Source organism: Hypomesus nipponensis, chromosome 11, assembly GCF_054491055.1.
Source record: "Hypomesus nipponensis isolate SF chromosome 11, ASM5449105v1, whole genome shotgun sequence".
Lineage (NCBI taxonomy): Eukaryota > Metazoa > Chordata > Actinopteri > Osmeriformes > Osmeridae > Hypomesus > Hypomesus nipponensis.
In genome coordinates, this window is record NC_140371.1 from 5,687,794 (window position 1) to 5,700,656 (window position 12,863).

General features: G+C 44.6%; 1 protein-coding gene across 1 annotated transcript in view; it reads left to right on the forward strand.

Moving 5' to 3' along the window:
- Nucleotides 1-11,571, forward strand: part of wdfy4 (WDFY family member 4) — a 51,634-nt gene extending 40,063 nt beyond the window's left edge. Inside the window, exons 52-64 of the mRNA XM_084709229.1 lie at nt 413-530; nt 623-732; nt 1,924-2,074; nt 2,166-2,257; nt 3,641-3,859; nt 4,936-5,056; nt 7,677-7,834; nt 7,980-8,138; nt 8,371-8,550; nt 8,730-8,912; nt 9,404-9,506; nt 10,556-10,682; nt 10,911-11,571. Of these exons, the coding sequence (XP_084565355.1) occupies nt 413-530; nt 623-732; nt 1,924-2,074; nt 2,166-2,257; nt 3,641-3,859; nt 4,936-5,056; nt 7,677-7,834; nt 7,980-8,138; nt 8,371-8,550; nt 8,730-8,912; nt 9,404-9,506; nt 10,556-10,682; nt 10,911-10,974 (1,785 nt within the window). The 3' untranslated portion in view covers nt 10,975-11,571. The remainder of the gene's footprint in view (nt 1-412; nt 531-622; nt 733-1,923; nt 2,075-2,165; nt 2,258-3,640; nt 3,860-4,935; nt 5,057-7,676; nt 7,835-7,979; nt 8,139-8,370; nt 8,551-8,729; nt 8,913-9,403; nt 9,507-10,555; nt 10,683-10,910) is intronic.
- The last annotated feature ends 1,292 nt before the right edge of the window (nt 11,572-12,863 follow it).

Genomic DNA, 12,863 nt, shown 5'->3' on the forward strand with positions numbered 1-12,863 from the left:
GGGTCCTAGCTAACTACCACTCTGAGGTAGGGGAGCAAAGCAGCTAGCCTGGGTCCTAGCTACCACTCTGAGGTAGGGGGCCAAAGCCACACATCTAGCCTGGGTGTAGCCAGCCTGGCTTCCTGTAAGAGTGTCCCTGGTCCTCCACTCAACTACAGAGTGCATTTAGCTGCATCTGTTTGTTAAATACTGTCTTACCTCTTTTTCCCTCTCCAATTTCACTATTTCTTTAATCTCTCCCCTCCATTCTTTTGTTCTCTCCATCTCTCTCCCTTTGATCTTGTGCCTCTCTCTCTCTGTCTCTATCTCACTCTGTCTCCCTCTCCTCTCATCACTCTCTCCTCCATTCTGGATTTCTGTCTCTTATGTCTCTTTCTCTTCTTCCTCTTTCACGTGCCCTCTTTCTGGATAGACACTGGATCTTACCAATCCAGCAACATTCCGGGACCTGTCAAGGCCAATGGGAGCTCAGACTGAGAAAAGGCGGAAGATGTTTATCGAGAGATATAACGATGAAGACAACAGTGACGGTGAGCTAATTAAATGTAATTCTATTCATTGTTATCAGTAATGTATACTGTATGTTGTCCTCTTTGATTGTCAGTTTGCTTCCTGTGTGCAGGTGACCTGTTAGCGAGGTGTCACTACTGCACTCACTACTCCTCAGCCATCATCGTGGCCTCCTTCCTGGTCCGCATGGAGCCCTTCTCACACACCTTTCAGACTCTGCAGGTGAGGAGGCACAAACACACAGGCATGCGCCCACACGCACAGTAAAGACACACATACAAGCACACACGGACACACACACAAACACAAGTAATCCACTCTCACACACACCAAGACATAAGCTCACACACAAGTTTACAAGCACATACGCAGGCACGCATACGTATGCACAGATACACACGTGTAACAAATGACCAAAGTATTGTGTAACAAGGTCGAAAACTTACTATTTCAGGTTTCCTTTCAAAGATTTTTTTTTGTGACATAATGAAGCTGATTATTGAAACCTCATTATTTGGGCTCCCTGGATGTATTTAAAATCAACTTCCTTTTTACTTAAAAACAAATTAATTAAAACCAGATTTCAATATATATGCAAATACTTACAGTGTAGATAAAATAAAAGCATGTTAGTGAATCCCATTTGGCTGTACTAAAAGTCCCAGATTTACAACCCAGCTTTCCGTTGAGGTTAATGAAAAGGCATGTATATTTGATAGTCAGCATAAAGCAATAAACACATTATCCTGTTGAAATACTTCTCTTTCTGCTTTCATAGAAGCCCAGAGTTTTGTGTGCTGTAATATCTATAACCTGGTTTGTGTCTTTAACGGAGTTTGCTGCGTATATTTGTTCTTTTCATTCGATGAAGATAATCGTTTTACGAAACAAAAATTACATTCCCCCTCATGAGATTTTCATTATAAAATCTTACAGATGAGAAGCTTCCGTAGATTGCTGACACACATTTCCTTCATATGTTACATAATAGAATGAACTTTAATAGATGTGATTTAGGATAATCTAGGAGGCAGAAACAAGTTTATTATAGTTCCTACTACAAACTTGGATGTACAGCAAAGTATGGTTTTACTCTCTGTGTTCCTGCTTCACTCATATGTTTAATGGTAGCATTATGTTTAAAGGTGTATGCAGCATACAGTATTGACACGAAACTGCTCTCCTTTTTTCTCCTTTTTCTGTTTTGTTTGCGCCTGTCTTTCTCTCTCCCACCTCAATCCTTTTTTCTCTCCCCTCCCCCTCTCTACCTCTCTCCTTTCCTTCCCTCCCTCCCTCCCTTTATCTCTTCTCACACTCTACCTCCCTCTCTCCCTCTGCCCCTGTCCTCCCTTCTCTGCCCTTCCCCTCTCTTTTCCTTCCTTCCCCTCTCTAACTCCCTCTCTCCTCTCCCAGGGTGGGTTTGATGTGCCGGAGCGTATGTTCCACAGTGTGAAGAAGGAGTGGGACTCTGCCTCCAGAGACAACATGGGGGACGTCAGGGAGCTCATACCAGAGTTCTACTACCTGCCCGACTTCCTGCTCAACTCCAACCACTTCCAGCTTGGTCAGTCAGTCTGGCACGCATATACTTACATGCACACACACACACACACACAGATATGGACAAAATATGTATGTGTGTGTCCCTCTCTCAGGCTGCATGGAGGACGGGACAGCTCTAGGGGATGTAGTTTTGCCCCCATGGGCCAAGGGAGACCCTCAAGAGTTCATCAGGGTTCACAGAGAGGTTAGTCATCGCTTACGCTGGTGAATCCTGACCCATATAGGTTGCATCTACTAACATAATGCCCCCAACTTCCCCCACAATGCCTCGCTCCATCGCTCAGTAATTACTTGTCCTTTTGAGCAACAAGAGATGAGACCTCCCTAATTGACTTGCTCTTGTGTTGAGCCCCAGTGTCTAACTCACAGGCTCAGGGAACCATTGTCCTTCACATACACAGAAGTCTGCTCCATGTTTATCTCATAGGCTGTAGCCAGGGTCTAGCCAGTTTCCCATGGCTACCACTGACCCTGTGCCTCTATACATAATAACGTGAGCACTATCAAACGCCAAATCTCTTTTCTTCCTCTCATTTCTCTCTCTCTCTTATTCTCTCTAAACCCCCCCCCTCCCTCTGTCAGTATCTGTTACTTTCGCTTTCTTTTTCCTCTCTACCCCCCCCCCCCCCCCCAACTCTATGCATGGCTTCAGGCATATGTGGTTCTTATCAGACTGTAATCTACTGAACTAAACTCATATCGCCTTGGATTCCGCCACAATTAGCCGCTCTAGCTGCTACTTATCGTTGCTCCTCTTTTTCATATGTAAATTAACTCAGGACAACACTGAGCTGTTATGAGGCTTAGATGTGGTTTGGTGTGAGGGTGTTATAAGTTAGATTGGGTTTATGGACACGAGCTGGTCATTATAGTCCCTCTCCCCCCTCATCTGAACCAACCTGGAGATAATTTCTCCCAAATGATGCCAACAAGAGGATGAGCTTGTAATATTCTGCCTCTCCTTCACTTTCTAAATGCATTTTCAGAGGGAATCACAGCTGTGTAATTCAGTAGAAGTACTGTTCCCTCAAACAAGTTAAACAACTTTAAATATGTTTCTCTTCTGCGTTTAACCATTTGAGGAATGGTTTCTTTGTCTTAAGAACACATCTGGACCTGCATCATTATGTTGGAGTTAAGACCAGTAGAATCCAGTAGGCCAGTATAAACTCCAGCTCTCTGACTCGGTGCTCATCTTTCTAGGCCAGAGGAGAGGCAAAAAGTAAAGCCCAGGCTGCTGCTACCACGATGTCCTTTAACCACAAACATTACTGATGTTTTATAAGATTCATAAGAAGTCTGTCTGCTGGACAATCTGTCTTTCCTTTCCACACTCCTGCCCCCCCCACTGACTGGGAAGAGTTATTTTTGTGTTTTTGTTTGAATCATTTTTTATACATAATATACCAACACATGCGCCATATACTGTATTATCCTGCAACCCTCCACTGCCTATGGGGAACCAGTGTAAAGGATTGTATTGTTGTTTTCATAATTCATAGCACACCAGCTACCCTACACGTCACACCCTACACTATAAACCAGCATGTGTGGTTCACCCCCCCAGGCCCTGGAGAGTGAGTATGTGAGCAACCACCTGCACCTGTGGATCGACCTGATCTTCGGCCACCGCCAGCTGGGGCCTGCAGCCGTGGAGAGCCTGAACACCTTCCACCCCTACTTCTACGCCCCCCAGAGGCCCCGGAGCCAGGACGCCCTGCTGGACCCCCTCATAAAGAACACCATCCTGGGATACGTCAGCAACTTCGGCCAGGTCCCCAAACAGGTAGCTGGCTGGCGACATTCCAGTTTCATAATTTGTTATTCTTTATTGTCTTAATCCCCCTTGTGTTTTTAGTCCATAGCAGGGGCTCTCCAACCATGTCACTGGAGATCTATCTGCCTGTTGTTTTTTGCTCCAACCACACTTATTTGACCTGATTCAACACTAGTTACCTTATCAACCAGCTAATTATTAGAATCAGGTGTGCCAGCTCTCTAGGAACAGGGTTGGAGACCCCTGGTCTATAGCTTTAGATATGCTCTGGATGGGTAATATACACTGTATTTTGTAGATGTGTATTTGATTTAATGCAGTACACTCTATATTTTGTTCATGTTTGTGCCTCTGTTGTCTTGTTTGTATACTTAGTTGCCCTTGTTGCATATTTTGTTGACCCTGCTGTTTTAACAGTCCAATTTACCCTCAGGGATAAATAAAGGGCTACTCTTTTCTTTACTCAGTAACACTTCACATTTAGGTTACATTATCTACCATTTTACTACATAGCAATACCTGTAGTTACATTGTAGTTACATCAAGAACTGCTATGTAGTTACACTTAATTGCCATTTGTCAGTATTCATTATTGCCCAATTGAAACTTGATATGAGGGAGGTTGCGTTTTTGCGTGAGTAGGTGGATGTTAACGTTGAACTTGTTTTGGTTACACAACTATCAACTGCCCTTGTACAACATTCTCTTTGGCTTTCTACGTTTACCCCATATTCTTTCAACATACTATTTCTTATACTTTTGTAATAACCGAATGATGTCACACAATTTCCCGTTGGGGATCAATAAAGTACATACTACTACTACTACTAGTATTACTACTACTACTAATACTACTACCAATAATAGCACTTAATACCATTTAAGTACATACAAAGCACTTAATACCATTTAAGTACATACAAATTCCTAAGTACCTACAATGTTTTACTATTGGTACAGTATGTATTACATGGTAATATGTAGTTGCATAGAAATGAACATAACTTTAATGTTGCAGAGTCTGCCGAGTTGTATCTCAATGGATGAGTCTGTTAACCTTCATGGATGATTTATTGGTCCTCCAGCTCTTCCATAAGCCTCACCCCCCTCGCAGCGGCTCCAAGAAGGAGGCGCCAGCATCAACCAATCCCACGCCTTTCTTCTTCAAACTGGACAAGCTCAAGCCCTCCGTCCAGCCATTTAAAGGTGTGTAATTTATATATGACAGTTTTAAAAAAAACTGTCACCAGGGTAGATATTTAGAAGTACGTTTGAATGGCATCATAGACAGATAGATTCTGTCAGATAGACAATGTATTTAAACAAACCTTTCAGATGAACTTCAGCTTTTGTGGACATTGAAAAATCAAGCTGCACCAAACCCCGATCACCTGTACCACAGCATCATGCTGTGTATGTACAGTAGAGTGCGTGAGAGAATAAACAGGCACATTTAATCAATCATAGTCACCTTATTCCACACCATTAAACACCCTATTTCCCCTCTTCCGTTATTTTATTTTGCACTTTGCTTCAATTGCCTCATATAGATGATGTGGCCCCTCATCTCCACAGGGAGCAATAGCGACTTCCTGGCTAGACGTCTGTAGACTCATTTAGAGTGTGCTCGTCCGGGGCCAGGCTTGGAGAGGGAGTTCATCTGCTCCACCTCCTGTATGGAGATGAGTCCTCGGCTGCTGAGTTTGACTTAATCATCGTAGGAATGTCCCTGGAGGCCCTCACAGGGAGATGAGAGGAACACGTGTGGTTTATAATGCTCAGACAGGGATGCCAGCTCATAACATATCTGTGTGTGTGTGTGTGTGTGTTTGCGTGCGTGTGCGCTCGCGTGTGCGTATGTGATCAATAAGTAGATGAATAAGTGGAGTTGTGTTGGAGTCCTAACCCTCGTCTGGTACTTCCTGGGGATTTGAAAGGTGTCTGAAACGGGTGACGGCAAAAAATGATTTCCTCCCTGCTGCTGCATGAATAGGTCAATTACAGGTGCAATTATGGGTCCAGACACACACACAAAGAGCAGAGGTTCGTACACACACAGACACACACACACACACAGCATTTGTACCCCTAGAGAGTGCAGTATCAGTGTAAACTAGGACAGAGGCTTAATTGCTTAGTTTTATATGATCCTCATAATGAATTCCAGCACAAGTTCAGTAGCAGCCTTTTAATGTGATGTCCTCATGAAAGCTGCTCTAGTTCTTCACCTTGATCTAACCAGGTACTGCATTCCCTTGTAGCTACAGCCTGCTTGGAGTACAGCCTCATACTTGGTAGTTTGGTATTTTGATTTGCATATACGAACACAGAGATATATATAATTCATACACAGATATTGCAAATGTACATTTTATTCATTTAGCAGAAACTTTAGTCCATAGCTATGTACAAATGGTGCATATAGAAAATACAGCAGAAGATCAAGGATCAGAAGTGCATAGTTTTAATAGTACTTTGGTGGTCAGAGTCACAACAGATATACTGCATGTCGCCACAATGGTAATGTTAAATGTATGTTAGTACATGTACTTGAAATGTACATTGAGAGGAGTATACAGTTTCAGAAGCATGCCTTTTGACTCCCAACTCCCCAAAGTTACGTTCCAGGTGGTGACCTCTGTTATTTTAATCTCCACAAATTCATAGTTACGTACCTGTGGTGTCAGCTGACGAAGGTTACATCCCAAGTCTTTTCAGGAAGTAGAAATGTGGGAGCCTCTCAATGTCCTTTAGTTATGTTAGTCCTGTTATATAGTAACGTTATATAAGTTGCTTGAACATACACACGATTAGATTCTCTATTGCTACTATAAGTAATGTCATGCAAATTACCTCTAATGTGTTTTCAGAAAGTGTCAGAAACGTACGTAGGACATTTGTAATGTTTCCTAAGGTCTTACAGTGCTACTGAATGTTACAGCCTGTTTGAGTCGTTTGTACATTCATAATGTTCCCCACTCACACTTTGATTGTACCTATAATGTCCCAAAAAGGTGACATTCAGTACCTCTGTAAGAACTTAGGGGAACGTCACAATGTCTCAGTTAAGTTTCTTGTTAGCTGGGCTGGTGGTACATGCAGTTATCTGTAACAGTCAAGTTCTGTGGTCACCTTTTTTAGTTGCCATCTGTCTATCTTTATCTCTGTCTCTCTCACTGTTTCTCTGGCTCTCAAGAATATTGCTATTGTAGGGCTACTGATATCACCTAGCTAGTCTGATTCCAAGGACATCACCAACTCAACGGTTTGTCAGGAGAAATAAGCACGGGCAGGGCTTCCGATCCAGTCTTTTATTATGGTTTTAGTTCATTCAAGTTAATTAAGTCTGCTTAGTCTGTTAACAGAAGAAACAGGAGAAGATAACGCTAAACATATGTCCATAATTAATAGTCCAACAAAGGTCTTGCAACTTCAAATATAATAACTTTGTAAACCAAAGAAAAAATACAGAACCTTTACCAGTTCAGAAACGGAATCATACAGTAAACAATACAGACACCTAAAGCTTTTATGAATGCATTCAAATCTAAGGAAACTTGCATGTCAGGGACACAGATTAAATGATTGGGGGTAAGGAAGGTACATGAGAACAGACAGCTTCAGAACTAAGAAAATTGCCACAGGTGACCTGCCTGCCTTTATTGTCTGAGGCCACACCCACCAGGACGCAGAGAGGGGGGCAGGGGCGCTTTGACTGGGTTTCCCACTCTCCCTTACTTTGTCTCTTTATCCTTCACTTTCTGTCTCTTACCCTCTTTCTCTCTCCCTGCCCCCTTTGTCTGTCTCTCTCCCTCGTCACCTGCAGAGCTGCTGAGAGGGTCTGTGGGTCAGGTTCTGTGTCTGGAGAAGGAGGTCCTAGTCCTGGGGAAGAACCAGCTCCTGCTCCCTCCTCTGTTCACTACCTTCTTCTGCTGGGGTTTCCCCGACAACAGCTGTGCCTTTGGAAGCTACTCTACAGAGAAGGTAGACATGGAGGCAGACCTTCAGGAATATCTGTCATTGACTGACACCAGCTACAGCCAAATACCTGACTTTACCCAATATATTAAAAACGTTTGTGTATGTGTTTGTGTCTGGGGTGTGTGTGTGTGTGTGTGCACCATTTCAGATCTTTGCTGTGTGTGAGAGTCTGTGTGATTGGGGGGAGACGCTGTGTGCTGCTTGTCTCAACCACACCACCGTAGTCACATCGGGCACCAGCACTGTGGTGTGTGTGTGGGATGTGGCGGTCAGCAAGGAGAAACTCATTCACATGAAACTCAGACAGGTCAGTGAGTCCAGTTGAATTTGGGCCAGAAGAAATTCCAAATTTCTGCAGGAATATCAACAACTCTCTCCCTTTCTACCCCCCAACTTTCTTTCTCTCACCATCTCCCCCCCCCCCAATCCCCCCAATCTATTGCCCCCTTTGTACATACACTTCCCCACACCTTATCTGCCTCCCTTTACTTACTCTCCCTCCCCCTACACCGCCCCCCCCCCCTCCCCCCTCCTCCCAGGCGTTGTATGGCCATACGGACAGCGTGACATGTATGGCGGTGTCGGAGGTGCACAGTGTAATCGTGAGTGGGTCTGAGGACCACACTTGCATCCTGTGGGACCTGGAGGAGCTCAGCTACGTGGCCCAGCTGTCTGGGCACGAGGCCGGCATCACCGCCCTGGCTGTCAACGACCTCACCGTGAGTCCGTCCCTCCCCTCCCCTTCTCTCTCTCCACGGCTTCTCTCTTTCCCCCTCCTCCCTCGCTGTGAGTTGACGTCTCTCTCCGCTCTCCCTCTCCCTGGCTTGTCTCTCCCCCCCTGCGCGTGAGCGTGTGTGTGTGTGTGCGCGCCTGTGTTAAACCATCGCACTCCCTCCAGGGGGAGATAGCGTCGTGTGCAGCCTCCTCACTCTACCTGTGGAGTATGAAGGGCCAGCTGCTGACCTGGCTCAACACCTCCTACGGCCCGGCGGGGAACATATCGTGTGTGTGCTTCACTCAGAGGAACCAGTGGGACGCACGTAATGTCATAGTCACGGGCTGCGCCGACGGCATCATACGGGTAAGAGACTGTGTTTGCGTGTGTGAAAGAGAGAGAGAGAGTTAGGGGATACAGAGATTGAGAGAGCAAGCGAGAGCGAGACAGAAATAGAAATAGAAAAAGAGAGAAGCGTAGAGAATGCATAATGAGAGCCACAGTGTCCCCATAAATGTTCTCATCACTCACAATAATAGGTGTGAATGAGATGCAGCAAAACTGGGTTCAAACATGGCACTCATTATATTGGTATTAGCCTTGCAGCCATCTTGGCTCCAATAAAAGTATATGGTTCTTGTGTGGCATGTGTGCGTGCGTGTGTGTGTATACAGTATATGTTAACAAAAATACCAACAGAAACTGCTGCTTTAGAAGAGAACAGTAAGTCAGGTCTAAAGTAGACTTGCCTAATCAGTGCCCTTGACTTATTCAACGCACACACACACATGTTTACAAGCTTAGCATGTATGTGTATTTGCTTGTGTGGTGCGGTGATATTGGACTGTGTGGGTCAGATCTGGAGGACAGAGTACACCAGAGCTCCACCGGCTCTCTCTGTGGAGGAGCCCAGTTCCTCAGGCCTGGAGAAGCACCAGCCAGACAGCATACGCATGGAGGGTAAGGTTCCACTCAATACGCACACCCATACATTTACTCTCACACACATACACACAGGTACGTGTACACAAACACAAGTACACACACACCCTCCCTTAGTCTTTTTTCTCTCTGTCTCCCTCGCTCTCACACACACATGTACTCAGTTGTTTTCCCATCTAGGGAGAACCAACAAGTAATTCCCATTCAAAATCGTGCTATCCACCCCTACCCTAACCTTAACCCTTAGTGTATTTGTAGCTTTACAACCCAAACCCCCCCTAAAATTGCAAAATTGGGGCCAAAGAAAATGTCACCACAGGTCAATTTGTCTTAGTTTACTAAACAAGAACACACAGACATGCACACCTACTACCCTTTTCTCACTCCCTTCCTCACACACACATACACACATTTGTATCTTCCATACAGTACATATAACTTTTTTTTAACAACTTCCATAGACATCCAATTACATGCAGTAGCCTACCTAGTCCTAAGATGAGGATGAAACAGAGGGATAAACCTGAGAGATGAGAGTTTATAGTGGTAGCCCAGCCCTAGCTAGCAGTAAGGAATTACACTGTTATAAAGTTATTAAACATAGAGCTGGTGTACACTGATGAGCAATCCTGCTGATGCGTGTGTGTGTATTTGTGCGTGTGTGTGTGTGTGTGTAATTTGGAAAGCAATAATACCCAAATCCAATTTGCCGATGGTGCACTGGTTCCAAGCTTGGCGTCAGCTCATAGGAGTATTACAGGGGTAAATTACATTGGGACGCGTCCTGCCGTTACACAAAGTTCTATATTAGAGGGATTTTTCTCACTTTATCTGTCCACTGACCGCAGGAACAAACAAGCATGTTTTTATTCCTGCCTGACTGTCCATGTTTTACATCCTCATCAGGTGTTTGGGGGGCAAAGGTCAAAACAGCACTAGACCCTGCTGTAACAGATCCTCTTTAGGTTGATTTGCTTTGTTATTTTTGTCCTGGTTCCTGTGTTTTTAAGCTGACTCCCTGTGTGTGTGCTGTCTATGTTTGCGTGTGTGTGTTCTCTCCTGTCCAGAGGGGGTGTGTGAGGGTGCCGGCTGGGAGCGTTACCTGGTGTTGTGTAGGGAGCTGAACCGTAGTCAGACAGTGTCACGACGACGCTACAAGAACAACCCAGCCATCACAGCTCTGGCCATGTCCAGGTATGGTAGCACACACACACACACACACACACACACACACACTCTGGCCATGTTCAGATAGGGTATCGTGCTCACACGCACCTGTCCACACACACACACACACACACACATACACACAGACACTCACTCCCTCACATCCACACATCCAGCCATACAACATATAAACAATACAAATAATCACACCCACACACGTCTCAGTAACTACAGCACTACAATCTGCCTGTACAGGACACATGCTACTCTGCTAGTGGGGGATGCCTGGGGCCGGGTCTTCACTTGGACCTGTGAGTGACAGCTGGAGGCAGCTACTACCCAGCCCCCTCCACCCAGCCTGAAACTATAGGCACACACCTGAATGTCAGAATTCTGGAGATCACCTCTCAGAGCTTCTACACAGGTTTACCAGTTGGCTTTAGTTTCCTCTCAAAGCTGTATTGAATGACCCTGACATTGACCTGAACATGACCCCGACCATGACCCTCAATATGACCTAAAGTTGTCCATTACTGTCTACTTTACCTCCCTTGTTACTTAGAAAGCAGGACCTAGTCAAATTACATGTTTGGGACACCATATCGGATCCTAGTCTAAGACCAGGGGCAGGTTGAGCTTTGCATCTGTCGCCTTCAAGGAAGGTTGTTTCATTTAGAACTTGTGACACATTTAAGTCACTTAGATGTGATTGAACATAGTTTAGGTAAAGCTAAGATAAGACAGGAGGATGTGTTGGTGAGGTGGTTGAGTTGGTAGAAGAGTTTCAACATAGAATCCAATTATATGCAAATGATTTGCAAATCATGTGTTTGTTACTGACATGTACTTTGATGAGGAAGGACAATATCAAATTCAGAAAATGTATATGTAAATAAAGGATTTTTATGAATTGAAATCAATCTTTTCTTTCTGTCACATTGTGATTTTGTTGAGTTTGATGAGTGCTGAGAGATCTCTCACACATGGGGGAACTCAGTAGTGAGCATCAAAGCAGGAACTAAGTTTCCCATGGTCACACATAGATGTCGTTGGATGGAAGGCTGTACAAGGGCACAGTGTGGCTGGTGACCAGACTGTTGTTCTGTTAACACTGAACTGGCTTTGTTATTCTTGTTTCCTTGCATCCATTTCATCCATTTGCATCATTTGTGATTTAACGCACACACATTTCCTGTCTGTGTCTTTTATAGTCTGGCATATTTTGTAGCTCTGTGATTGTTGTGGTACGATGTTTAGGCCGCTTGCTGTGAAATACAGGATGTTTGATCTTTGTTTTGCCACAGCATGTTTTCAGTTATGTTTGGATTTTTTTTCTTCGTGTGTACATATGTGGATTTGCGTGTGTCTGAGCGGGTTTGTGTGCGTGGGTTTCTGATCTGGAGTGTCTTTCACTCTCTCCCTCTCTCTCTTTATCTCGCCCTCTCTTCCTTTTCTCTCTCCCCCTCCCTCCCTCCCATCTGTCTTCCATCTCTCTTTCTTTTTCTTTCTTCCCCTTTTCTTCTCCCCTTTCCCTATCTCCCCCTTTTGTCTCTGCCTGTCCCTCTCTTTGACCCTCCCCCTTTGGGTGTGTCTCTAGTTGGCCAACCACATGCATGTTCTCGGAGCCCACACCAGAATACCCAGACAGCATTGCTGTCTCATTAGCCGGACCACAGATGATCACACACTTGCACCACAACAATAGATCTCTGGGGAAAATCAATCAACCCCCCACCCCCCCATCTCTCTACATTTCTTCACTGTCTTTCTTTAACTTTTAAACACTTACACAGTGCCTATATCTGCACAAATAAACTGAACATGGTCAGTCTTGACTTGGAGAATACTAACGTCTCTGATAAAAGAAACACAATTGATGTTGAGGAGGGGAATTTTAGTTTTGTTTCCATGTCTCTTTCTCTCTTGCTTTCTCTTTCTCGCTCCATTTCTCTCTCTCTTTCCCCCTCTTTCCCTCTCTCTTACTTTCTCTCTCCCTCTCACTTCCTGTCTTTCCCCCTCCGTCTGTCTCTTTCTCTCCCCCACATCTCTCTTTCTATTCCTCCCTTTCTTTTAAAAGCGGGAGGTCTCACTCTTTAACCTTTGTGCGTATGGCTAATTGTGCTAAGTGGAGTAGTTTAATAGAGTGGAAAATGGCTCTCATAATTCTCAGAGAAAGCCAGCAATGACCTTCTCTGCAGACACTGGCCA